We start from the raw sequence: 25,221 nt of genomic DNA on the forward strand, positions 1-25,221 counted from the left end.
TTTTGTGTGGACAAATGATTGTTACCTAATGTGATGTGGCCTTGTTCTAAGGCATAGGCCCCTAGAAACACTCCTTTCACATGGTTTTTTCTGTCCTGTTTGTAGCTGCGACTGATAGATTGGGGTCTCGCAGAATTCTATCATCCTGCTCAGGAGTACAATGTTCGTGTAGCCTCAAGGTACTTCAAGGGACCGGAGCTCCTCGTGGACTATCAGGTAAACTTGTTTAGCAGAGCTACTCTGGGCTATTTATACTTGCTTAGGGCTTTTTCTGATTTGCTGTTTATCTAGTCAGTTTGGATACACTCAAAACCCAGCCATTATTTCACCCTAAAATGCTAATTTTAGTTTTTTCTTAGCTAGTTTTTTGGGGGACAGAGAAGTTTTTAAATCTAAAATATCTGTAAAGATTAAATGAAGACTAGAAATTCAGATCAGAACATTTCTAGGAGCCAGGAAGTTAAAAAAATTTTTTTTAAATAATCTACGGCCATACCACCCTGAACATGCCCAATCTCATCTAAAAAAGAAATTTATATCAGAAAAATGGATTTCTACTACCCTTGGCTGATGGGTTGTCCTTATTGCCTTAGATGTATGATTATAGCTTGGACATGTGGAGTTTGGGCTGTATGTTAGCAAGCATGATCTTTCGAAGGGAACCCTTCTTCCATGGACAGGACAACTATGACCAGGTGAGCAAACACAATCTGGTTCTTACTTATTTGGGGGTGAATGCCAAGAAAATAGCATCCGTAGATAGGAATACTATCCTTGAGCCACTAAATGTCACTCAGTGTCTGCATATGAGCTTTTCTTCAAGATAAAGATTGCACAGAATTTTGTGTTTGCCAGGTCGGCAGAAGTAGAGGCAGATAATGCTATCTGTGCCAACCTTCCAAAGTGAATGTGAAGAAGTCAGGCACCTCCTTGTCTAATAAAACTAGATTTTAGCCATTAGATTGTGATGCCCTGTACTTGTCCATCTGTAGAAGATTATTATCATAAGTTGTGTTATTTTAAAGGCAGTTTGGAAATTTGCATTCATGTGAACTTCTTGTCCTTGGGTCTGTCTGCCTGCCCTGGACTCGGGTTTGTACCTGGTCCCTAGAGGGTTAGTGGTGTGGAAGTCTTCTGATTCTTTGGTAAAGCGTCCTCATGGGCTCACAGTATGTTCTGAGCTCAGTGATTTGGTCAGTTTGTTTTGTGTTTCAGCTTGTTCGCATTGCCAAGGTTCTGGGTACAGAAGAACTGTATGGGTATCTGAAGAAGTATCACATAGACCTAGATCCACACTTCAACGATATCCTGGGACAGTAAGTAAGAGAAAGAGTGCTTTACCTTACCCCGTTTCAGAAGTGGAAAGGTTAGCCAAAATCACTTTCTTTTCCTGTTCTAATTATAGTAAAATGGAAATAGCCGTCTTTTTTCCTATGCATATTTTCTTTTAACTTACTGAGATATTTGGGCTTTATGTCTTTTAATCATTTTACTTCTCTGAGAGATAACCTATTAGTAGAAAAGGTAAAACAAAAATCATAACGTTACAGAAAAAAGTTTTCTGGTACAGCAAAAGCTTCTTTTTAATGGCCAAACTTGGAGAGCGATGATTCTTTCAATAAGAAACTTAGTTTATTTTATTTTATTTTATTTTACTTTATTTTATTTACTTCATACCTCTTCAAGGTGGAGAGACTTACAATTTCTTCTTGTTCTCCGTAATGGTTTTTCTATACAATAGCAAATTTTAAAGTACATTGAGTTTTCAGGTACAGTGCAATAATGTTGAGAAGTAAACAGTTTGTTAACAGTTTTCAAACGGTATTTTGTGTAACCTCGCTGTTCCTGAGGCTAGCCCTGGGAAATATATCTGCTGACCGATAAAAATTACCCACTGTCCTGCATGCCACCCAGAATTGACTAAAAGCATACCGCATAAAAAATAATCTAGAAAGGTTCCACATATTCTAAATCAGATATTCAGATATAGAAGTTTTACCTAGTTGTGTTTATCTAATCACAGAGCACCATTGTGTTTCGGGATGCTATGCTGTAACTATGGGGCAGTAAGGCAGGCACCAGTTAGAGATTTAACAAGCTTGTAATCAGTACATTATTCTAAGATTTTGTTGGCTTTAGCCCTAGTAGATAAGGATTCTTGTTGAATTTAGTCTCTGATTACTGATGTTTCATTTTTCTTCTCAGACATTCACGGAAACGCTGGGAAAACTTTATCCATAGTGAGAACAGACACCTTGTCAGCCCTGAGGCCCTAGATCTTCTGGACAAACTTCTGCGATATGACCATCAACAGAGACTGACTGCCAAAGAGGCCATGGAGCACCCATACTTCTGTGAGTCTCCAGGCACTGTGTTCAGGGAGTCATTCGTTCAAGAGAACAAATCTTCCACTCTTTATCTTTGAGACCAGTCAGGAGAATTCTAGGGTATTTGGATTGGATTATTCCAGAATTTGACCTCATTTATTGTAGATGATTGAAACAACTTTGTAGATCCGTTTCTTGATCACCAAAGGTGTTTGCTTATTCTCTGAATGTATCTCCCTTGAATTCAGGCTGTTTACTCCCTGTTACCCTGAGTTAATGGATCACAAGTTTCTAAAATTTGTTTTCAAACATATATATATTTGTGTGGAAACCTAATTGAAGATTATTTCTCCCCTCAGAAAACTAGTAATTAGTTAAAAGTAGTAAGATAACCATTGTATATTTTGAAAGAAGGAGATGAACAGATGGATGGATGAAAGGAATTTGAGGAAAGGTAAATAGGTATGGAGAGACCTCACTGAAATCCTGACTGAACTGCTCACTTGGAAGTGTGTGCGCATTCACTTTGTGCGGTTGCTTATTGTTCTGCATGTGTATGGTTCTTTCCACTGATAATGTGTGTTTCAAATAAACTTCCTGTTGTTATCAGTCTCCTTCCTGGGGGGCATGGCGGCTGAGAGACTTACCTCAGTTCGCTTTCTGAATCAAGATGGAAACATTCAACACTTAAAGTCGTTGTCTCTGGCTTAACCAATATGCTGTCTTTCCCTCTCCTTTGATTTCCTCTGGAGATGAACTAAATTCTTGCCTGAAGAATGTGTCGCTGTGGTCTTGAGCCTATGGCCCGTATGCATAAGGGAGACCACAAATGGAAAAGCCTTCAGCCTTCTAGACCTCAGCCCCAGGGAACTCAGATGTCCCCACTCCAGTGTCTGGGACAGAAAGATGGTTTTACCCGAGTTAGATCAAATTAGGAATACTGATGTTTATGACATGTCATTAATGATCTTTCTGCTTTTCTGAATATATGTCATACTTCAATTTAAAAAATTTCAAACTACGGTTGCTTAAAATGGATAGGTCTTCTAATGGCTCTTTTTACTCGCCTTTCCTTTGAAGTGCTTATTATTCTACATGCTTTGAAGACATTAGGGATTAGAGATGATATTAGTATTGAAAGAAAATAAAAATAGTAGAAATTTTGAACAGTGGGAAATTAGGGTTTCTATGCCTCTTAGCAGTTGAGTCTGTGCTCTGAGAAAGTATAAGAGTTGACTGCAATAACGATTCCCCTGATCATTTCTCAGTGTTTGGTTTTTATGTGGCTGGAATTCCGTGATTTCCGTCTCCCCTGTTGCCCCCCTGACCCTGGCTTGCCCATCAGTCTGTCTCTCTCTCAGTTGAAAGGGTGGGTTTGCCATGGGCTTCTCTCAGCATTCACCACCCCGATTGCCTGACTTTCCTCCTGCTTTCTTGCAGACCCTGTGGTGAAGGAGCAGTCCCAGCCTTGTGCAGACAATGCTGTGCTTTCCAGTGGTCTCACGGCAGCACGATGAAGACTGGAAAGCGACGGGTAATGCGGCATTGATGCTTGCCAATAAAACCAACCAACCAAACACAAACCTTGAAGGAAAACTACAGTGTGATAAAAAGAAATTCTTATCATTCCTTCTAAATGCAAAGAAGAGTAAAGACCTAAAAGTCTGTCAAAAAGCAAGAAAGAAACTCCCCAGTGCTAGTCTCCAGGGAGCTGTCACTGTGGCAGCATGGGGATGCACCTAGTTCAGGATCTGAAGGAGCTCTGCCTTTGGAATGCATGGGAGATAGAGACTCGGAGTTGTTGTGCATTTACCTTTGTTTAACAGGGCACCACTGTTGAATTAACCCATTCAGTCAACAAGCTCTGAATGTCTGACTTCCTATCTATTCCATGGTGGTCTGGGTTTCCTTTGGTGAAATTCAGGCTCAAGTCTTAGCGAAATGTCAGCAGTCTATACTGACACACCAGCCTCATTTACAAAAAGGAGATATTAAAACAGTGACAGTATTTTTTTTAAGCTCTTTACAAATCCATGTTTTATGTATTTTTTTATGACATGAGCTCTCCAGGAAATGTACCTCATCCCTGCAGTTTTCCTCCAAGTGGATTCATTTGGGAGCAAACTGCAGTCACTTTCACAAGAGCCCTCTTTGATGTCAGGAGGGATCACGAAACCTTACAATGCCATGAACTGGTCCGTGGGTATCATCAAAAGTTCCATGCTAAGTGCATAACTTGGAGCTCACTATAACCTTTGTTGATTTGCCTTACCATAAAATCTTGTTGCTATTTTTTTGTTGCTTTTTCTGTTTTTTTTTTTTTTTTTTTTTTTTGGCAGCCTTGTAAGAGAACGTCACCATTTCCCAGCACATCCCTATGTGTGCACCTATTTTAATACACCTCTCTGAAACAGAGACCTTTTTGTTCACAACCATAACTAAAGCTGGAAAGTCAGTCTTCAGGCAAGGCGAGGGAGGAAAACATCCCATTAGAATATTTTCAGGAAAGACCGAAAAAGATATCCCTCTCCCACCTCCTTTTATCCCCATGAGATACAGTTTCCCACTGTAATATGCATTTGTGAGTTCTGATATGTGATTCATTTATGTGATGGCAAAGATAAGTCTGTCTTGCATGCAGGTACTAGAGTTGTCTGGGCAGGGTCATCTGAAACTCAAGCAACTGAGAGGAATATACAAGGGGCTTGGGGAAGAAAACAGTGCTCCTGGAGCAAGTGTTGGATCCATTGTGCAAACCTTCATGTTAGCAGAGAAAGCTAGAGTTTGTTTAAACAAAAATAGGGCTGATTTCATTTGGGGGACTCAGCAGCAACATGGTTTGTAGGCAGTCCCCTCATCCCAGCTGCAGGGCCATGCCACAGCTCTGGGGACTTCACACACCTAGGCTAGAACTAGAGGTGTCTACCACATCACCCTTTAGGATTTCTTTATTAACTATTTAATAATGCCATACATTTTTATAAGGTTAGATTGTTTGTTTGAAACATTTGTTTACATTCCATATTCCAATAAAATCTTATTGGTATTGGTAGCAGGTCCTATCTCTAAATGTAGATTCTATTTTTGTCGTTTGGTCTGTGGGAACTTAAAATACAAATGAATCTCTTCTCTTATTATAGAGTTGAGTTTATAGAGTAAAAAATAAAAAATAAGATCCCAAAGCCAAGAAATGCATTCAGTTAAGGTTCTCATACCAATGCTGCCTGCTTGCATTGCACATGCTGTATACTAATGTAAACATTTGTTCTACCTGAAAATCAAAAGCAAGATGTGAGCTCTCGGCTAAACCTATATTGATATGTCAGGCAGCAAAACTCAGTGTTTTGGATTATCAAAAGCCTTCTAATGTGCCCTTGTAGGCAATCCTGAAGCATTGGTTATCATCAGGGAGATGTGCCACTGCATGTCTTTCCTGCTCCCCCTCCAATCTCCTTTATCACCCACTCCTCAGCCCCCCCCTTTTTTTTTTAAGTTGCCTGTCTGGACCAGGCAAGTGGAGCCTGCTGGAGGGTCTTGGTGAAGCGGTAACCCCATTCCTTTCCCGTGGGTCCCCCAAAGGTAATAAAAGTACCTGGAGGAGAAGAGTCAGGTGATTGACCTCTGCTTGTCTCTCTGACGGTGGTGTAGGTGCAGACACCACCTGCCTGCCTTGTCCTGGGGTTTTGTAACTGCAACTTTGACACAGGCATTCTTCTTTTAAGCACACAGCTTGCTTTTCCAGCACCTGGACTTTTACCTCTCTTCATGCCTTAGACTTAGACCATAACTGGGCTTGAAATGCTCACCCCTTCCTGGGTCTGGTCTTGGCACCTACGCCATTCTTTTCCAAACTGAAGTGAGTCCAGTTTCAGACCGTCTCTTTTCCTGTCTCCAAAAACCATTTTTGTTTCCAAACCTAGCTTCCCCCAAAATTTAAGATTATTTACCTAGATTTGGAGATGGTCTTGGAGAGTTCCAAAAGGGGTGTGTGTGTGTCTGTGTGTGTGTCTGTGTGTCTAATATTTAGACTAAACCATGGTAAATGTACGCACCCAGTATCTTTTTCAGTTAGCATATTCTTTCTTAAACTCATCTCAGTACTTTTCATTTGTTTGCTTCATTATCTTAAACAGGTTAAAAGTGCCTATGATAAGGACTTAATTATTTCCTAAAGAAAAGCAAAAAATGTGGGGAACAGGGTAGTGTTATACTATCATCTCAGGTACTGCCTATGTTCAAGAACATAGACCTGGTATGGTGAGAACAAAAGGTTCCTATGCCAAATCCAGATGGCTGTATCATTTGTTGGCTACAAGTGAGCCTAACTAACTGCAAGGTTTGCTTCTGCTGAGAAATCCTATGGTGAGAGTAGAACTCATGAAGTGCTGAGTCACATTTGCACCTCTGGTGTGGTGGCATTTCACTCTCCCCTGGATGCTGTCAGCTGGCCTTGCTTTCGTCCTATCCCTGTAGGCAGGGTAGGTGGCTGGGTAGGAGAAGCTATTGAGTGTATGATGCAGACCAAGCTTTCCTGGGCCTTCTCGTCAACTAGAGAAGTGCTGATGTCATTCATTGAGGCACTTAAACACCAGTCACTCAGCCGGGCCTCCTCCCAGACATTCTGTAACATGTCAGCACTCACAAGGTTTAAAGCAAATGTGTTCCCTTGCAGAGAGGAAGGTGCTCTCAGACTGACAGATTAGAGGAGACAGACAAACTCGTAATCGTTGGGGACTTGAAGAGAGTGGCTAGGGGAGGGGCTGTTAAAAGGGACCAATAAGAAAAACCATCTAAAGGTAGCTCTTGAGGAGGAAATGTACTTCTTGAGGGGATAAATCAGAGGGTACCAAGTTTATGTTCTGGAATGCACCCTGGGGAGGGCGCTGCCCGCTGGATTGGTCCCAGTGGACTGAAAGGTGGTGCTCTCGAGTCAGGTGCTGAGTCCCGGAGAGAGCTGAGTGCTGCGGGGCTCATGGTCTGTGCCTACTCAGGGAAATGACTTAGGTTCTCCCAGGTGCTCTGTTGATAAGGATGGAAGCAGAACTACTTTGAGACACATGCAACAATTGGAAGAGTTTTTTTATATGAACTGAAGCAGATCTAAGAGAGCCCAGTTAACAGTTTCCTTTAATGCCAGTTCAGATTAAATGATTACTTTAGGAACCTGTGTTACTGTGTGAGCACCCACAGGAACAAGCAAACTTATTTCCTACAAATAAACGAGGGGATAATAACTGATCAGAGTCACAGTTGTTTCAATATAAACCCTTCCGAAAGCAAAAGCAGGGACCACATGAGCACACAAGAAGCCAAAGTTTGTCAGTGACCTTAATAAATTAAGACTGAGTAACATCCTGCCTTTAGAAAAAAATAACCCCACGGTGGAGACCAGGGCAGGGGAGGTGGCAGAGAAGCATCGGGCCAGATCAACCGCTAATAACATGCTTCTAAGCTATGTGGATGTGTAAATGAAAACACCCCCAACTAGGTATTGTAGAGGCTGGAAAAAGATGTGATGGGATTATACAGGTGTTGCATATTTTTGTGTTGAGACTCAACAATGTGCTACAAATGTGATACTTAACCCTGAACTGCATGTATTGGGGATTGTTTTTTAAAAAGAAAAAAAAACTTTGAATCAATAAATTAACAGTTTTTCACTTGCTGGCTCTTCTTGCTGTAAATGGTGACTAAGAGGTTGGGACAGAAATCTTGACAACTAGTGGAAAACTTGGATAATCTTCAAGGACCATGGAGCCTTCTGTTTCCTTCTGTTTGCAGAAAAGCAACACTGCCTGGGTTATGATCCTTTACAAGTGACTACTTCAGACACAATTGGCCACCTCTTTGTATCACTGGATGACTGATGTATGATTTATGTGCTGCTGCCCTTAGAGGGAAGAAAAATGCCATGTTAAATCCTGTTTTCTTAAATAAAAATGTTGACAATAACCAGCTTTCCCAAGTGGGAGACAAACTATTGCTATGAGGACCTTAACTTGTATTTCCTGTCTCTTTGGGGAGTGGGGAGGCATAAACGTTGAACTCCAAAGATGTGTGTTACACCTTGATGTGAAAACTTTCCTTTGGCAGAAATGGGGCTAGAGTGGTGTCCTGGTGGGAGTGCTCCGTGTTTATGTACTTGCTTCTGAGTCACGCCACTCAGACACCTGCTTCTTGGGATTGACTGTTTTAGTGCATGACTTTAACCTTGTGGCCCGGTGTTCTGCATATGTGAAACACTCTCCCTAGCCCCATTCCTTGCAGGACAGCGCTATTATTTGGCAGGTGGTGGTGTCTTTAATTAGTGTAGTTTCTTCTCACTGATCCTCTGAAGTGGAGTGCTTGGAATCAGCTGAAGTGTTTAAAGGCAAATATAGTCATTTCTTTCTAAACCTTATGCACCACGCAGCCCTTCTCAAATACTACGCAGTGGAACCCTTCCTTTACCCAAAGAAAGTTTTCATGAAATAATTTTGTGTGTGTGACAGCTTCCCAGGTGTATAGTCCTTTCTCAGTACTGTAGTGCTGTTCTGGGAGGCACTGCTTCTAGAATTCCGCTGCCGGCATCTCACCACCCACTTGCTCTGCTGGACCTGGAAGGAGAAATGAGGTTTTCAGGCCATGCCAGGCAGCTAGCTGTTTCCAGGGGAGAGTTAAAAATATTTGAGCTCACTTACTGCTCTTTGTTTATTAGTGGATTCAGCCCTTTTTCTGAGTAAATACAGACCCCATCTTAGTCCTAAGACACCTCAGATAATCAGGTCAGGTCTGAGGGGGACCTAGAGCTGACTGCTGAATTTGTAGCTTGACTGGCACAGGATGGTCAAGAGTCTCCGAGCCTTCTCTATCAGCGCCCTGGACCCGAGGGATGGGGTAGGGTAGAAGAGTGGGTCACAACACACATGGTGCCCAGAGCACCCTTCCTGTGACAGAAGGCCATGCTAGAGACCATTTCTGTCATGATAATCAGAAGAGGAAGGCAGAGGGTACTGTTGGAAACCTGAACTCAGTGAGTTCTCGCAGGGTTCTCCACCAAGTGGCATGGGAAGGCCGAGCTTGCATTCTAGCGCAGGCCCTCCCGCACATGGAGGCCTCCCCTCGCCCGCTCAGGTTGATTAATGACGTCTTTCCCTCCTCCCGTCTCTTTCCCCAGGTCTGTTGCGGTTCTCCCACTTTTCCATAAGCAGAACAAGAACCAAATCAAACGTCTTAACGCGTATAGAGAGATCACGTTCCGTGAGCAGACACAAAACGGTGGCAGGTTTGGCGAGCACGAACTAGACCAAGCGAAGGGCAGCCCACCACCGTATATCAAACCTCACTTCCGAATGTAAAAGGCTCACTTGCCTTTGGCTTCCTGTTGACTTCTTCCCGACCCAGAAAGCATGGGGAATGTGAAGGGTATGCAGAATGTTGTTGGTTACTGTTGCTCCCAGAGCCCCTCAGCTCGTCCCGTGGCCGCCTGTTTTTGCAGCAAACCACGCTAACTAGCTGACCACAGACTCCACAGTGGGGGGATGGGGGCAGTATGTGGCATGGCGGCAGTTACGTATTATTATTTTAAAAGTATATATTATTGAATAAAAGGTTTTAAAAGAAACGTATGGAGAGTTTTCAGTATGGAAAGGGTCATGAACTGAGACTTGTGACTCAGGACGAGACAAAAGTGCATTTGTGCCAGGTTCTAACCAGATGAAGCAGGGGAGGTCCCTGGGGCAAGGCGGGCCAGGTTTCATTTTTGTTTTTAGACAGGGTCTTGCTCTGTCACGAGGCTGGAGTGCAGTGGTGCAACAATAGCTGGAGCACTACAGCCTCGGCCTCCTGGCCTCAAGTGATCCTCCTGCTTCAGCCTCCTGAGCAGCTGGGATTACAGGTGGATGCCACCACACCTGACAAGTTTTAAGTTTTTTTGTAGAAACAGGGTCTCGCTATGTGGCCCAGGCTGGTCTCAAACTCTTGACTCAAGTGATCCTCTCTCCTCGTCCCCCTAAAGTGCTGGGACTACATAGAGGTGTGAGCAACCACACTCAGCCAAGGAGGGCCCATTTGTAAGGACTCTCTTCCAGAGGTGAGTGGTAAGAGGTACACAGTGAACCCGTCTTAGGAATGGGGACAACATGGATGGCTGAAGTAGACTCAGCCAGGAAAGCGGGGCCTTGCCTTGGACACATTCCCACTGACCAGCATCCTCCCTGGCCTCTCCTTCAAAGAAGAGTCGCCTCCTGAGAATGCAGGAAGATGCCTTGGCCCTTTCTTGGTTGCCCCTTTGCTCCCGTCTTCACATTTCATCCCATCTCAATCCTGTCCCCCGAGCACCCGCTACTGAAGAAAGGCCCCATCTCAGAGGCTTGTTGAGTCTGCTGTCCTGAGGCAGGAGAGGGGTCGGGGTCTCTGATCTGAGGGCTGCTTCTGACCACACGTTCTGAAGCATCCATGAGCTGGAAGGAAAAGTGGATACTCGGGGAGCTAGAACGGAAGCACTGGTTGTGTTTGTTAAACGGGAGAAACCCAGTGCTACAAATGAGACTTCACTGGCTCCCATGGTCCTCAGCTCGAGACAGCGGTGTCAGGGCAGGTGAAAGCAGTGGCCATGACCTTGTCCTGGCTGCTGGTTTGTGTCCTCCCACTGCCTGGGGGACAGCAGAAGCTATGGGCAGATCTAGACACCTAAGCCACTGGATGGCGCGCCAGCTAGGTCTCCACAAAAGCAACTTTGTCCACACAACATTTTCTCTCCTCTGCAGCTAGTTCTGGCCCACGGTGGGCACCCGAGTGTGGATGTTCACAGTTTTTTAAGTGACTGTGGAGGAAAGCAAAGAGGCCCCTTTCAGGGCCACCACAGCATCATGGTGTCCTTTGGACCAGCTTCTGTGGCATCTAAGCTGTTGCTCAGGTGTGGGAGCTTGAGACTGCATCCCCTCTGGACACCAGCAGGTGAGGACCCATAGACCACCACCCGTGGGACACCAAGCAGATAGATTTGGTGCTTTCCAGCCCCATCACTGGCCTAATTTTCTCAAGCTGGCTGTCTCGTGGGGCCCTTTGTGACTCAAGACTGTGCAAATTTCTGTGAGTCTCCCAGATCTCTGGGACGGCATCACAATACTTTTATTTTGTTGTACCTTGTACCTTGTTGTACCTAGGAACATGCTTTGTGCGTGCATGTTTATCTCCACAGCACGTATCTGTGCTACTTAGCATGACTTACTGCCATTTGAGGTCTTTTCCGGACATGGAGGGTCTTATTCGAATAGAATCATTTGATTGGCTTGCATCTTGAGATGTCATGTAGAACTTGGAACCATAGCTCCCTCCTCCAATTTCCCCCCTCAACCAAGGCTCTCTTTAACTGCTCCATGTGGAAATCATGTTTCACAAATAATTTTCAGTTTTGTGGGCGATTATGGTGGAGCTGAGAAAGTATGTGGTTGTAGAAAAAAGGGAAAGGAGGTGATTTTTGAGTAGGTTGTTTTGACTTTTGAAAGCAGGGGACATATCCTAACACTTAATAACACGAAAACTGTCTTCAGCTCCTCCTCAATGTGCTTGGAGATTGAGAACATCAGCTCTCATCTCCCAGTGGTCCTGGTTGTGTTCTAAACAATATTGATTGCATTTTCGTGATTACCAAAGTAATATATGTTTGTGGTAAGAAACAACAACAACAACAAAATTCAAATGCTTACAGAGAAGTAAATAACGAAAGCCCCCGCCCCCAGCCACACACACCCCATGCTCACACGAAAGCCTCTTCCTCCCTTAGAGGTAATCACCATTAAATTTTGTGTTTATCTTCCCATTTTTTTCCAATGCACTTACTATTTTAAAATTATAATTTTCATTTTTACATAAATTATAATCAGACTATGCATTCTTATTCTGCAACTTGTATTTCCACTTAGTGCATTCCACCTTACTGCATTAGCATGTATAAATCTACCTCATCCCTTTTCGTGGCTGCATGGTTTACCATTGCGTGATACACCACAGTTGAATCAATCTGTTATTCATACACTTTGAATTGTTCCTAATTTTTCAGTATTACCAGTATTGCTGCAATAAACAAATTTGCACATACATTTTTGGACAGTATGTATGTGGAATGAAATCTTTAAAAATAATTATGCTATATGATGTTTTTTAGAAAGGGTATTCTTATGATTCTAGAAAGCAGCCTCCCGTCCCTTCCCTCACTGGTGCAGGCTGGAGCTGTGATGACTTTGGCCATGGAATTCTTGCAGGCCTCCATGTGGAGCACAGTGTCCGCAGCCTCTCAGCTTTTTAGGGGACTATAGAAATGTTTGAGACCTGAAGAAAGAAAACGTGTTGGCTCTAACCTAAGAAAGTTGAAAGTAAATATTAATAAGTGGAATTAAATGTCTTAATGTACAGCCTTGTGAGTGTCGCTCATTAAATTCAATATTTGCTTTTAAAAATATTTTTCTCATGATAAATTAGTGAAGAGTCACAGAATTGTCAGATAATTTCAAAAGCAAATTCTAAGGATTCTTCTCAAAAATCACAGAAGAAAAAAACATAAATATGAAAAATTGTTGCATTTTAATGTATTTGAAATGCCATGGGAAAGATTTCATAAGTAAGCACAACGGCAGGGCATGGTGGCTCATGCCTGTAGTCCCAGTGCTTTGGGAGGCCGAGGTGGGAGGATCGCCTAAGGCCGGGAGTTTGAGGTTGCAGTGAGCTATGATCACGCCACCGCACTCCAGCCTGGGTGACAGAGTGAGTTCCTGCTTTAAAAAAAAAAAAAAAAAAAAAAAAAAAAAGCATGCTGAGGACCAGCATGTTTTAAAATAGCTCTGGCTATGAGGGGCCAGGTGGCAGAATGGATGAACAATCTTTTTCAGAATATTATTCTACAGGCTGTTAAAATAATGTGCATCTTAAATGCATTGTGCTAAGCGAAGAAGCCAGATCCATGTAGAACAGATTGGTGGTTGCCAAGGGTTAGGGATGACTACAAAACATAAGCATGAGGTCATTTCAGGGATGATGGAATTGTTCTGTGTCCTAAATGTGGTGGCGGTTATTTGACTTGGTGCCCTTGTCAAAACTTTACACCTAAAAAAGAGTACATTTGATTGTATGTACAGTTAAAAGTTCATTTTGAGACAGGGTCTTGCTCTGTTGCCCAGGCTGGAGTGCAGTGGTGTAATCGTAGCTCACTGCAGTTCAACCTCCTGGGCTTAAATGATCCTCCCACCTCAGAGTCCTGAGTAGCTGGGACTACAAGCGCACACCACCACACCTAGCTAATTTTTTTAAAGTTTTTAATGGAGACAAGGGCTTGCTATGTTTCCCAGGCTAGTCTCAAACTCCTGGGCTCAAGCGATCTTCCTGCCTCACCCTCCCAAAATGTTGGGATTACAGGTGTGAGTCGCTGGGTCCAGCCTTAAATTCATTTTTTTTAATAATAGTAACGTGCAGGGCCTCACAGGCTCCCATTTAGACTCCACTCTCAGATGAGCAGGAACCTCATCTGCCCACCATGACTCTTCCTGATAGGCTCAATGGCTATCACTGCTGGAGCTGGGAAACAGTTGTCCTTTGCCAGCTAGACACTCCAGTCATTCAGGGCACCCTTCCATCTTTGCTCCCAGCTAAGGGATACAGCTCCTCACCTCACTGCTATACCTCCGCATCCCCATCCCCATCGCCATCAGAAAAGAGACACGGGAAGTCAACTCTGCCTTCCAGTGTGTGGCAAGCCCATCGTGTCTCCAGGGCAGATGCTCTGAATTTCTGGGCTTGGACTAACATGAACAGACACTGTCCACTGGGTGTTGGCATCTGACTAGGGCTTTTGTGCACTGAAAGGGATGCTTACGGTTACTGGTGTTTTAAACAATAGTTATTAAAGCTGTACATTTAAATATCTAATTTGCCTCATGTCTTTAAGATCAGTTTATAAATCTTGTTATAGCTACAAACAAGTTGATTTTGTATATAGATAGAAATGCTTAATCTTTAACGTTCAATTAGTTCAAAACTTAATGAATTACAATGAAAAAATTGCTTGCACACTTAATCTAGTTTCCTTGGCCGTTTTAAACTGTTTAAATTACACATTTACACTGTTTGATTTGCACACACTTCCAATAATATGAAAGGCCTAAAATCTGATGAAATCTTCCTAAGCATTCAAATACTAACCTAAATCTACACTCATAAATTTAATACATTAAGGTCTTGAGGCTAAGGGGGGCGGATCACGAGGTCGGGAGATCGAGACCATCCTGGCTAATACGGTGAAACCCCGCCTCTACTAAAAATACAAAAAATTAGCCAGGTGTGGTAGCAGGTGCCTGTAATCCCAGCACTTTGGAGGCTGAGGCGGGTGGATTACTTGAGGTCGGCAGTTCGAGACCAGCCTGGCCAATACGGTGAAACCCCGCCTCTACTACAAATACAAAAAAATTAGTCAGTGTGGTGGCACGTGCCTGTAATCCCAGCTACTCAGGAGGCTGAGGCAGGAGAATCACTTGAACCTGGTGGGTGGAGGTTGCAGTGAGCCAAGACTGCACCACTGAACTCCAGGTTGGGCAACACAGTGAGACTCTGTCTCAAAAAAACAAAACAAAACAAAACAAAACTGAGGGTCCTGAGAATTTAACCATGCCAGTGTAGTCTTGCTTGCTTGATTTATTCATTTATCTAGAGACAGAGTCTCCCTCTGTTGCCCAGGCTGGAGTGCACTGGCATGATTTTGGCTCACTGCAACCTCTGCCACCCAAGTTCAAGTGATTCTCTTGCCTCAGCCTCCCAAGCACTGGGATTACAGATGCGTGCCACCATGCCGGGCTAATTTTTATATTTTTAGTAGAGACGGGGTTTCGCCACATTGGCCAGGCTGGTCTTGAACTCCTGACCTCAGATGATCCACCCGCCCTGGCCTCCCAAAATGCTAGGATTACAGGCATGAGCCACCGTGTCCAGCCTCATTATTAACTGAAGAAAACTGGGTGCCCTTTAAAGAGTTTGTCAGATTAGGAAACAAAAAGAAGTCAGAAGGAGCTAAATCAGGACTGTACGATGGATGCCTAATGATTTCTTGTTGAAACTCTTGCAAAATTACCCTCGTTTTTCATGAGGAGTGAGCAGGAGCATTGTGGTGGAGAAGGAGTCTCTGGTGAAGTTTTCCCAGGCATTTTTCTGCTAAAGCTCTGGGTAACCTACTCAAAATACTCTCATAGGAAGCAAATGTTATCATTCTTTGGCCCTCCAGAAAGTTAACAGCAAAATACTTTCAGCATCCCAAAAAACTGTTGCCATGACCTTCGACTGGTCTACTTTTGCTTTGGCCAGACCACTTCCACCTCTTCGTAGCCACTGCTTTGTGCTTTGTCTTCAGGATCGTTCTGGTGAACCCGTGTGTCATCTCCTGTTGCAGTTTTTGTTTTTGTTTTTGTTTTTGTTTTGGAAGAAATGCTTCAGATTCTTGATCCCACTTATTTAAAATTGCCATTGAAAGCTCTGTTCTTCTCTATAGTTGATCTGGGCACAGCAGTTTTAGCACCCATCAAATGGAAAGTTTGCTTAACTTTATTTTTCGTGATTTCTTTATTTTTCAAAATTGTGTAAGCTGAACCAATTGAGATGTCTGTGCTGTTGGCTCTTTCTTTCTCTCTCTTTCTTTCTTTCTTTCCTTTCTTTCTTTCTTTCTTTCTCTTTTCTTTTCTTTTTTCTTTTCTTTTTTTTTTTCAGAGTCTTGCTCTGTCACCCAGGCTAGAGTGCAGCAGTGTGATCTCAGCTCATTGCAACTCTGCCTCCCAGGTTCAAGCAATTCTCCTGCCTCAGCCTCCTGAGTAGCTAGGATTACAGGCACCCACCACCGCACCTGACTGATTTTTGTATTTTTAGTAGAGACAGGGCTCCACCATCTTGGCCAGGCTGGTCTCGAACTCCTGACCTTGTGATCCACCTGCCTTGGCCTCCCAAAGTGCTGGGATTACAGGCATGAGCCAACGTGCCCAGCCTCTTTTTTTCTTTTTTGAGACAGTCTCACTCTGTCACCCAGGCTGGAGTAGCTCACTACAGCCTCCACCTCCCAGGCTCAGGTGATCTTCCCTCCTTAGTCTCCTGAGTAGCTGGGACTACAGGAGGCGTGCATCACCATGCCAGGCTAATTTTTTATTTTTGTGTAGATACAAGGTTTCATTACATTGACTAGGCTGGTCTTGAACTCCTGGGCTCAAGCAATCCTCCTGTTTTGGTCTCCCAAAGTGCTGGGATTATAGGTGTGAGCCACTGTGTCCAGAAAATGCATAGTTACCGAGAGAAAGTTGCAAGAACAACACAACCCAATAAGAGACCACAGAGCTTTTGTGGGTAGGCAAATGGGCTCAGTGAGCCTGGATTCCAAGCTGAGGAGGGGCTCTATGGACTGCGTGGGTCTGGAGCTGCAGAGACCAGGAGACACAGAGCTTGTGCTGCACCTTCAGTGGCCAAGAGCCCCAAGCCTGTGAGTCTGATTCACTGATTCAACACATACTGCATACCCACTTAAAAATGCAAGCACTAGGCTTGAGCACTGGGAATACATCTATAAGCCAGACAGACCAAATTCTTTCTCCCAGAAGCTCAGAACTGAGTGATGGGCAAGACAGACAATAAGCAAATAACTATTTAGACTGTCAAGTGGTAATAAGTGCAATGAAAAAGAATCAGCCAGAGCAGTGGGAGAACAAGCATCGGTAGGGTGTGGAGGGGGTGCTGTTTTTAAGACTGGGTTGTCAAAGACATCCTCTCCAGTAAAGTAGTATTGTGGGCTGAGTAATATCCCCCCAAAATTCATGTCCACCCAGAACCTCAGAATGTGACCTTATTTGGAAAGGATTTTGCAGATGTAATTAGTCAAAGATCTCAAGATGAGGTCATGCTGGATTCAGGATGTGCCCTAAATCCAATGCTGAGTATCCTTATAATGAGAGGAGAGGGCACAGAGACAAGGTGGCCATGTGGAGATGGAGGCAGAAATTGGAATGACGCTCCCACAAGCCAACCAGATTGGAATGCCTGGGGGCCACCAGAAGCCAGGAAGAAGCAAAGAAGGACGCTGCCCCAGAGCCTTCAGAGGGAGCATGGCCCAATCAACACCTCGATTTTGGACTTCTTAGCTTCCTGCACTGTGAGAGATTACATAGTTGTCATTTTACATTTACATTTTATTTTGAATTAATTTTACTTTAATTTTATTTTGTTCAGTTGCCACCATACTCAGGTTGTGGTCATTTGTTGTGGCATCCCTAGGGAGCTAACACAGACAGTGCCTGAGTGGAGCTCTGAGTGAGGAAAGGAGTGAGCCGGCGGAGCAGCACCAGCCGGCGCAGGGGCAGAGGCAGAGGGAAGCCCAGTGAGAGAGGGGTACAGGGTGCAGGCAACACTGAGGGAGGAGTGTGTGAGGAGAAGGATGTGGGAGAGAAGGCCAAAGTAGCTTCAGGGAACAAGATGGAGGAGACCAGAGTAAGGATTTTTTTTTTATTTGTGTATATATGTGTGTGTGTGTATATATGTATGTATGTATATATACACTCATATATTTTTATATTTATTACTTTTTTTTTTTTTTTTTTTTGTGAGACTTAGTCTTGCCTCTGCTCTAGGCTGGGAGGTGCAGTGGCCTGGATCTCAGCCACTACAAGCTCCTGCCTCCTGCCCACTACCTCCTCCTGCCTCAGCCTCCTGGTAGCTACAGGCTCAGCCATCACAGCCTCCTGCCATTTTTGTATTTCTTTTTTTTAGTAGAGGACGGGGTTTCCCAATTGCGGTTAGCTACAGGATGGTCTCTGATCTCCTGACCTGTGGATCCGCCTCGTCTCGGCCTCCCAAGTGCTGGGATTACAGGCTTGAGCCAACTACCGCCATATTTACATACTCTTAAAAAATATATTATATTTAATATATTATATATATATATTATATATATATATAATAAATATATTATATTATATAAAAATTATATATATATAAATATTATATAATATATACTATATAATATATACATATAAAAATTATATTATATAAAAATATATATTAAATATATTATATATAATTATATCTAATATATAATATATATAATTGTATTATATATGTTATAATATATATTATATATAATTGTATTATATATGTTATATATTATATAATTGTATTATATATGTTATAATATATAATATTATATATTATATAATTATATATAGTACATATTAAATATATATTATATATAATATATATAATAATACTATATACATATATATTTCTCACTCCATCACCCAGGCTGGAGTGCAGTGGCACACTCTTGACTCACTGCAACCTCCGCCTCCTGGGTTCAAGTGACTCTTGTGCCTCAGCCTGAGTAGCTGGGATTACAGGTGTGCGCCTCCACGCCCGGCTAATTTTTGCATTTTTTTTGTAGAGACAGAGTCTCACCATGTTGCCTAGGCTGGTCTCAAACTCCTGGGCTCAAGCAATCTGCTCACCTTGGCCTCCCAAAGTGCTGGGATTATAGGTATGAGCCTGAGTTTTATTCTTAGCAAAATGAGTAGCTATTAGAGCAAAGAGCTACTAAGGGGATCCTTCTGGCTGCCATGTGGAGAGTGGACTACAGGATGGCAAGAGTGGCTGTGAGCCATCAGGAGGAGACTGTCTCAGGTGTACAGGGGAGGGGGCCTGCATTAGCCCTTCTTGCGATGCTATAAAGAAATGCCTGGGCCGTGTGCGGTGGCTCACGCCTGTAATCCCAGCAGTTTGGGAGGCTGAGGTGGGTGGATCACGAGGTCAGGAGGTCGAGACCATCCTGGCTAACATGGTGAAACCCTGTCTCTACTAAAATTATAAAAAAAAATTAGCCAGGCGTGGTGGCGGGCGCCTGTAGTCCCAGCTACTCGGGAGGCTGAGGCAGGAGAATGGCGTGAACCCAGGAGATGGAGCTTGCAGTGCACTCCACTGCACTCCAGCCTGGGCGACTGGGCAAGACTCCGTCTCAGAAAAATAAAAATAAAAAATAAAGGTAGGCATGTGATTAGATTGGGAAGATATTTTGAAGGTAGAGCTATAGAATTTGCTGATGTGGGCTGTGAGGAAAAAGTGGAGCTTGAACTGACTCCAAGGTGTTGGGTCTCAGCAAGGAATCAAGCTGTCATTTACCAAAATGAGCAAGACTCGGGGTGGAGCAGGCTTGGGTAAGGGCTGTGTGTGGGATGTGTGTGAGGGGAGAGGGTGGAGAAATGTAAAGCTCTGTTTGGGCCATGTTAAGATCCAAATGCCCATGATACCTCCCAGGGGAGAAGTCAAGTAGATGGTTGGATATAGGCAAACGGAGCCCAGTGGAGCAGTGGGAATGGAGATAGACTTTGGGAATAGGGGTGGAAAGAATCAGCTTATATATAGGGAGCTATTAAAGCCATGAGACTAGCTGATTTTGGAGGGAGTGGATTTGGGGAAGAGTGGAGTTCACAAATGGCACCTGGAGCCCTGTGAAGCTTAGACACGGAGGAGATGAGGATGGACTAGCAAAGAAGACAAAGAAGGAATGACTGGTGAAAAGATAAAAGGGGGTAACTAGAAGAGTATGGTGCCTGGAAGTCAGGGAAAGAATGTATTTCAAGAAGAAGGAAGCAATGGTTGCTGAAAAATCAAGTCATATGAGGTGTCAGAATTGGCCGCTGGGTTTGTGAACATGGCGGTCACTTGTGAGCATGAGAACTGAGCTTGAAGAGTGGTGTGGCAGAAGTGGGATTGGAATGGACTGAGGTAGGGACAGGAGAAAAGAAGTGGGGAGCATAAGACAACTCTTTTGAGAAGCTTTGCTATAAAAGGCAGCAGAGAAATTGAGCTGTAGGGGGAAAGAGGTAGGGCCAAGGGAAGGGATTTATTTTTAGATGGGAATATTACAGCTGTTCATAGACTTATGGAAATGATCCTCTGCAGAGGGAAAATTGATGGTGTGGGAGCACAAGGGCATTGTTGCAGGAATAACATCTGTGATGAGTCAATGGCTTTGGGAACTGGTGCCCAGGTACAAGGGCTGTCCTTAAATAGCACAGGTGGTTCTCCTGTGCAATGGGAGGGAAAGCACCATACCTGGACGTGTACACATCTGGGTTGTGTGTTTTGCAGAAGGGTCCTATGGAAGCCCTGTTCTGATTGCTTCAGTTTTCTCAGTGAAATAGAAGCAAGATCATACTTCCTTAATGGGTACAGAGTTCCTGTTTGAAATAATTTAAAAGGTTTGAAAATAGATAATAGTGATAGGGGAAGAAGGAGAAGAAGAGGAGGAGGAAGATGGCATTTATTGGAAAGGTACTGGGGGAAACATTGAAAGTTGAGGAGAAGAGGGGAAGGTGATAAAGGAGAGTGTTATGGTTTGTCTGTGTCCCCACCCAAATCTCATCTTGAATTGTAGCTCCCATAATTTCCATGTGTTGTGGGAGGGACCCGGTGGGAGATAATTGGATCATGGGGGGTGATTTCCCCGATACTGTTCTCATGGTAGTGAATAAGTCTCACAAGATCTGATGGTTTTATAAGGGGAAACCCCTTTCACTTGGCTCTCATTTCTCTCTTGTCTGCTGCTATGTAAAACGTGCTTTTCACCTTCCACTATGATTGTGAGGCCGCCTCAGCCACATGGAACTGTGAGTCCATTAAACGTCTTTTTCTTTATAAATTACCCAGGTATGTCTCAGGTAGGTCTTTATCAGCAGCGTGAGAACAAACTAATACCGGAGACCAAGTGCCCAGGAAATGTCAGAGAATTGCTGAGCTGCACTAAGTGTCCACTGGAGGTCCATGGTTATGAATTTGATGCAAGATGAGTCCTCATGGCTGTGAACCTTTCTCCAGCCATGTCTAACTGCCTGGGGATAAACAGACTAGACGCAACCACATTTAACCTGGCTTAGGTTTTGCCACATGAATCCATGTGCACACCAGGAGGAGAGGATGAAAATGTTGTGGAGGATGTACTCAAACCAATGAGTTAATAAGGGGCTGTGAAATCTAAGCCAGGACAAAGGAAAGTGAGGATGTGACAGAGGTGAGTAGTATGTTCAAAGTCCCAGTGATGTTGCGTAACTTGAGGCCTCAAGGACTCAGAACATGAGAAGGGAGCCTGAATAATAATAGGAAGGGGTAGTAGAGTGGGATGCTTGAGGGAGAGGTCATTCCACAAGAGCAGGTAGCTGGGGTGGAGTGAAGTCCTGGGTCATCAAAAACAATGATAGGAGCTGGCGATGATGTGGAGAAATTGTAACTGTCATACATTGCTAGTGGAACTGGAAAATGATGCAGTCACTTTGGAAGACAATTTGGTAGTTTCTCAAAATGTTAAACATATAATTGCCATAGGACCCAGTAATTTCACTCTTAGATATATCATATGTCATGATAAAGACTCGTATGTGAATGTTCATAGCCACCTTATTTATGTATTTATTGAGACAGAGTTTTGCTCTTGTCACCCAGGCTGGAGTGCAGCAGCACGATCTCAGCTCACTGCAACCTCTGCCTCCCGAGTTCAAGTGATTCTCCTGCCTCAGCCTTCTGAGTAGTTGGGATTACAGGCACATGCCACCATACCCAGCTAATTTGTGTATTTTTAGTAGAAACAGGGTTTCACCATGTTGGCCAGGCCGGTCTCGAACTCCTGGCCTCAAGTGATCCACCTGCCTCGGCCTCCCAAAGTGCTTGGATTACAGGCATGAGCCACTGCGCTCAGCCTCATAAGAGCCTTATTCTTTACAGTCAAAAAGTAGAAATGAGCCATATGTTTGTCAACTGATGAATGGATAAACAAAAATGTGGTACAGCCATACAGTGGAATGCCCTTTAGCAACAAAAGTGAATAGAGTCCTGATTGCTGCAGTGTGGATGAACCTTCCAAACATTATGCTAAGTGAAAGAAGACAGACACAAAAGACCACATTTTGTATAATTCTATTTAGATAAAATGTTCAGAAAAGGCAAATCTATAGGGACAGAAACTAGATGAGAGACTCTTTTTCAAATGATGAAAGTTATGGAAAATTTGTGATGGTGTTTGCAGAATTCAATAAATATACGAAAAATCATTTTGCACTTAAAATGGGTGAGTTTTCTAGTAAGTAAATTACATCTCAATGAAGCTGTTGCACACATATCAGAAATAGTCATTCATGAGAGTCATGGAGAGAGACAATGGGCCAGGCATTAAATATTCAAGAGATGACCCAGGGATCTGAGATGGCTGCAATGAGGGAGGGATGGTGGGTAGTGGAGCCTGATGGTATGAGTTTAAAAGGAGCTGGGGGGTTTTGGAATGAGAGAGAGGCAATGGTCTGGGAGGAGATACGAAGAAAAAGGAGGACCTACATCCCACCTCTAGACCCAGTGGTGGAGGGGTACAAAGGAGAGCCTACCTCACTCTGTTTTTTGTTTTGTTTTGTTTTTGAGACGGAGTTTTGCTCTTGTTGCCCATGTTGGAGTGCAATGGCACGATCTCGCCTCACCGAAACCTCCGCCTCCTGGGTTGAAGCGATTCTCCTGCCTCAGCCTCCCGAGTATCTGGGATTACAGGCATGTGCCATTACGCCCAGCTAATTTTGTATTTTTAGTCAAGACGGGGTTCCTCCATGTTGGTCAGGCTGGTCTTGAACTCCTGACCTCAGGCGATCCGCCTGCCTCAGCCTCCCAAAGTGCGGGGATTACAGGCGTGAGCCACTGCGCCCCGCCGCCTACCTCACTTTAAGAGGGTTGAAGGGAAAGCCCTGCCTTCTGGGAATAAGCAGACAAAATGGAGGAGGGAATGGTATGGGCAGGAAATTAGGTGGGAAAATGCTTACTTATGGGAAATGGCAAAGACCAACCTGACTGAATAGAGTATCAGTAAAGGAATGATATGACAGAAGCGGAGACATATTCATCCAGAGGAAACTCAAACTTCAGGCACCCTCACTTGCTTGGCCCTTCCAAGCACTTGGGAGGTGACTTAGCGATGTATTTAAGTGGTCCACATGGTTTTGTAAAATTTGTAAAGGTAAGCAGAGAATTTGGGTCTCATCAAAGCTGAGTCGGTGAATCTCTTCATAGGATATATTTTTAAAAGCTGAGTCAAAATGGAACTTCCCTCCCATCAGAAATAAAGGCAATAGTGCAGAGTATATAGTGATAGCTGAGCGTGGTGACTCACGCCTGTAATCCCAGCACTTTGGGAGACCAAGGCAGGTGGATTGCTTGAGCCGAGGAGTTCGAGACCAGCCCAGGCAACATAGCAAAACCCTCTATCTACAAAAAATACAAAAATTAGCTGGGTGTGGTGTGTGCACCTGTAGCCCCATCTACTGGGGAGGCTGAGGTGGGAGGATCGCTTGAGTCCAGGAGGGGGAAAAAAAAGGACTTTTCTTTTCCCTCTTTTATTATTTATTTGTTTGTTTGTTTGTTTGTTTAATTCTGAGACTGAGGCTCGCTCTGTCACCCAGGCTGGAGTGCAGTGGCCCGATTTCGGCTCACTGCAAGCTCCGCCTTCCAGGTTCCCACCATTCTCCTGCCTCAGCCTCCCGAGTAGCTGGGACTACAGGGCCAGCCACCACGCCCAGCTAAATTTTTTTGTATTTTTTAGAAGAGATGAGGTTTCATCGTGTTAGCCAGGATGGTCTCAATCTCCTGACCTTGTGATCTGCCCGCCTCGGCCTCCCAAAGTGCTGAGATTACAGGCGTGAGCCACCGCGCCCGGCCGTATTAATTTATTTTTATTTTTGTTCTTCAGAGACTGTGTTGCCCAGGCTGGAGTGCAGACCAGCCTGAGTTTGAGACCAGCCTGAGCAACATAGTCAACCCTGTCTCTACAAAAAAAAAACTTAGGCAGGCATGGTGGCCCACACTTGTAGTCAGCTACTCTGGAGGCTGGGGTGGGAGGATTGGCTGAGCAGGAGAGGTCGAGGCTGCAGTGAGCCATGATTGCACCACTGCACTCCAGCCTAGGTGACAGAGCAAGATCCTGTCTCAAATATAAATAAATAAATAATAAAAATCAGTTGTTGGTTCAACTCAACTTTCTTAATTTTGTTTATTAATTTCTGCCTTTATCTTAATGTTCAGGATTATTTATTTATTTATTTATTTGAGACTGGGTCTCGCTCTGTCGCCCAGACTGGAGTGCAGTGGCGTGGTCTCGGCTCACTGCAGCCTCTGCCTCCCGGGCTCAAGGGATCCTCCCACCTCAGACCCCCAAGTAGTTGGAATTACAGGCGCGCGCCACCATGCCCGGCTAATTTTTGTATTTTTTTGTAGAGGAAGGGTCTCGTTTTTTTGCCCAGGCTGGTCTTGAACTCCTGGACTCAAGCGATCCCCCTGCCCCGGCCTTCCAAAGCTCTGGGATTTCGGGCGTGAGCCACCGCGCCCGGCCTAATAATGTTCGGGTTTTCTTATTTTCTAATCAATGTATTTAAGGCGATACATTTTCCTCAGAGTGTCGCTTTGACTGCATGCCACAATGTGAATAATGACAGGCAGGAATGTATATTAGGCTCTCATTACAGTTAGTGCTCAATATTGGTTAGCTCCCTTTAACCTGATCCTGTACTTGGCCGACAAGCATTCGTTGGGCGTCCGTCCGACGCCAAGAAGCTCTTCAAAGCCACTTTCCCTGCCCACCCTCTTTTCTCCCCCGCGGGCAACTCCTCCCGGCCTGGCCGTCACGCCCCCTCACGTCACTCACCGCCCCGCCACGTTCCCATGACACCACGCAGGCGCCAGCAACAACGGCCAGAACCCTCCGTGCCCTTCCGCTTTTCCAAAGGCCTCTCTGCGACGACGGCAAGAAAAATAGTTCCTTGACAACTGAGCTCTTTCTCAAGAGAAGGCGGGACCAGGCGGGGCTTACAAGCGCAACGAAACGGAA

At 44.2% G+C, this 25,221-nt stretch overlaps 1 protein-coding gene and 1 long non-coding RNA gene across 4 annotated transcripts in view; one reads left to right on the top strand and one right to left on the bottom strand.

Moving 5' to 3' along the window:
* CSNK2A2 (casein kinase 2 alpha 2) overlaps positions 1-9,930 on the top strand; it is a 40,388-nt gene extending 30,458 nt beyond the window's left edge. Inside the window, exons 7-12 of one of the 3 annotated variants that reach the window (XM_003916964.4) lie at positions 106-216; positions 594-695; positions 1,216-1,316; positions 2,206-2,354; positions 3,768-3,861; positions 9,484-9,930. In XM_003916964.4, the coding sequence (XP_003917013.1) occupies positions 106-216; positions 594-695; positions 1,216-1,316; positions 2,206-2,354; positions 3,768-3,844 (540 nt within the window). In that variant the 3' untranslated portion in view covers positions 3,845-3,861; positions 9,484-9,930. The remainder of the gene's footprint in view (positions 1-105; positions 217-593; positions 696-1,215; positions 1,317-2,205; positions 2,355-3,767; positions 3,862-9,483) is intronic. The other 2 variants (XM_031658189.1, XM_009196550.3) reach the window with 2 other exon arrangements.
* On the bottom strand, positions 4,638-25,188 carry LOC110742042. Its single transcript, XR_002519262.2, has 2 exons — positions 25,039-25,188; positions 4,638-8,923 (listed from the first exon to the last, which is right to left on the bottom strand). It is a non-coding gene; the product is annotated as an uncharacterized LOC110742042 (long non-coding RNA).
* Positions 25,189-25,221: the final 33 nt, after the last annotated feature.

The sequence above is a fragment of the Papio anubis genome, chromosome 18 (genome assembly GCF_008728515.1).
Source record: "Papio anubis isolate 15944 chromosome 18, Panubis1.0, whole genome shotgun sequence".
Classification (NCBI taxonomy): domain Eukaryota; kingdom Metazoa; phylum Chordata; class Mammalia; order Primates; family Cercopithecidae; genus Papio; species Papio anubis.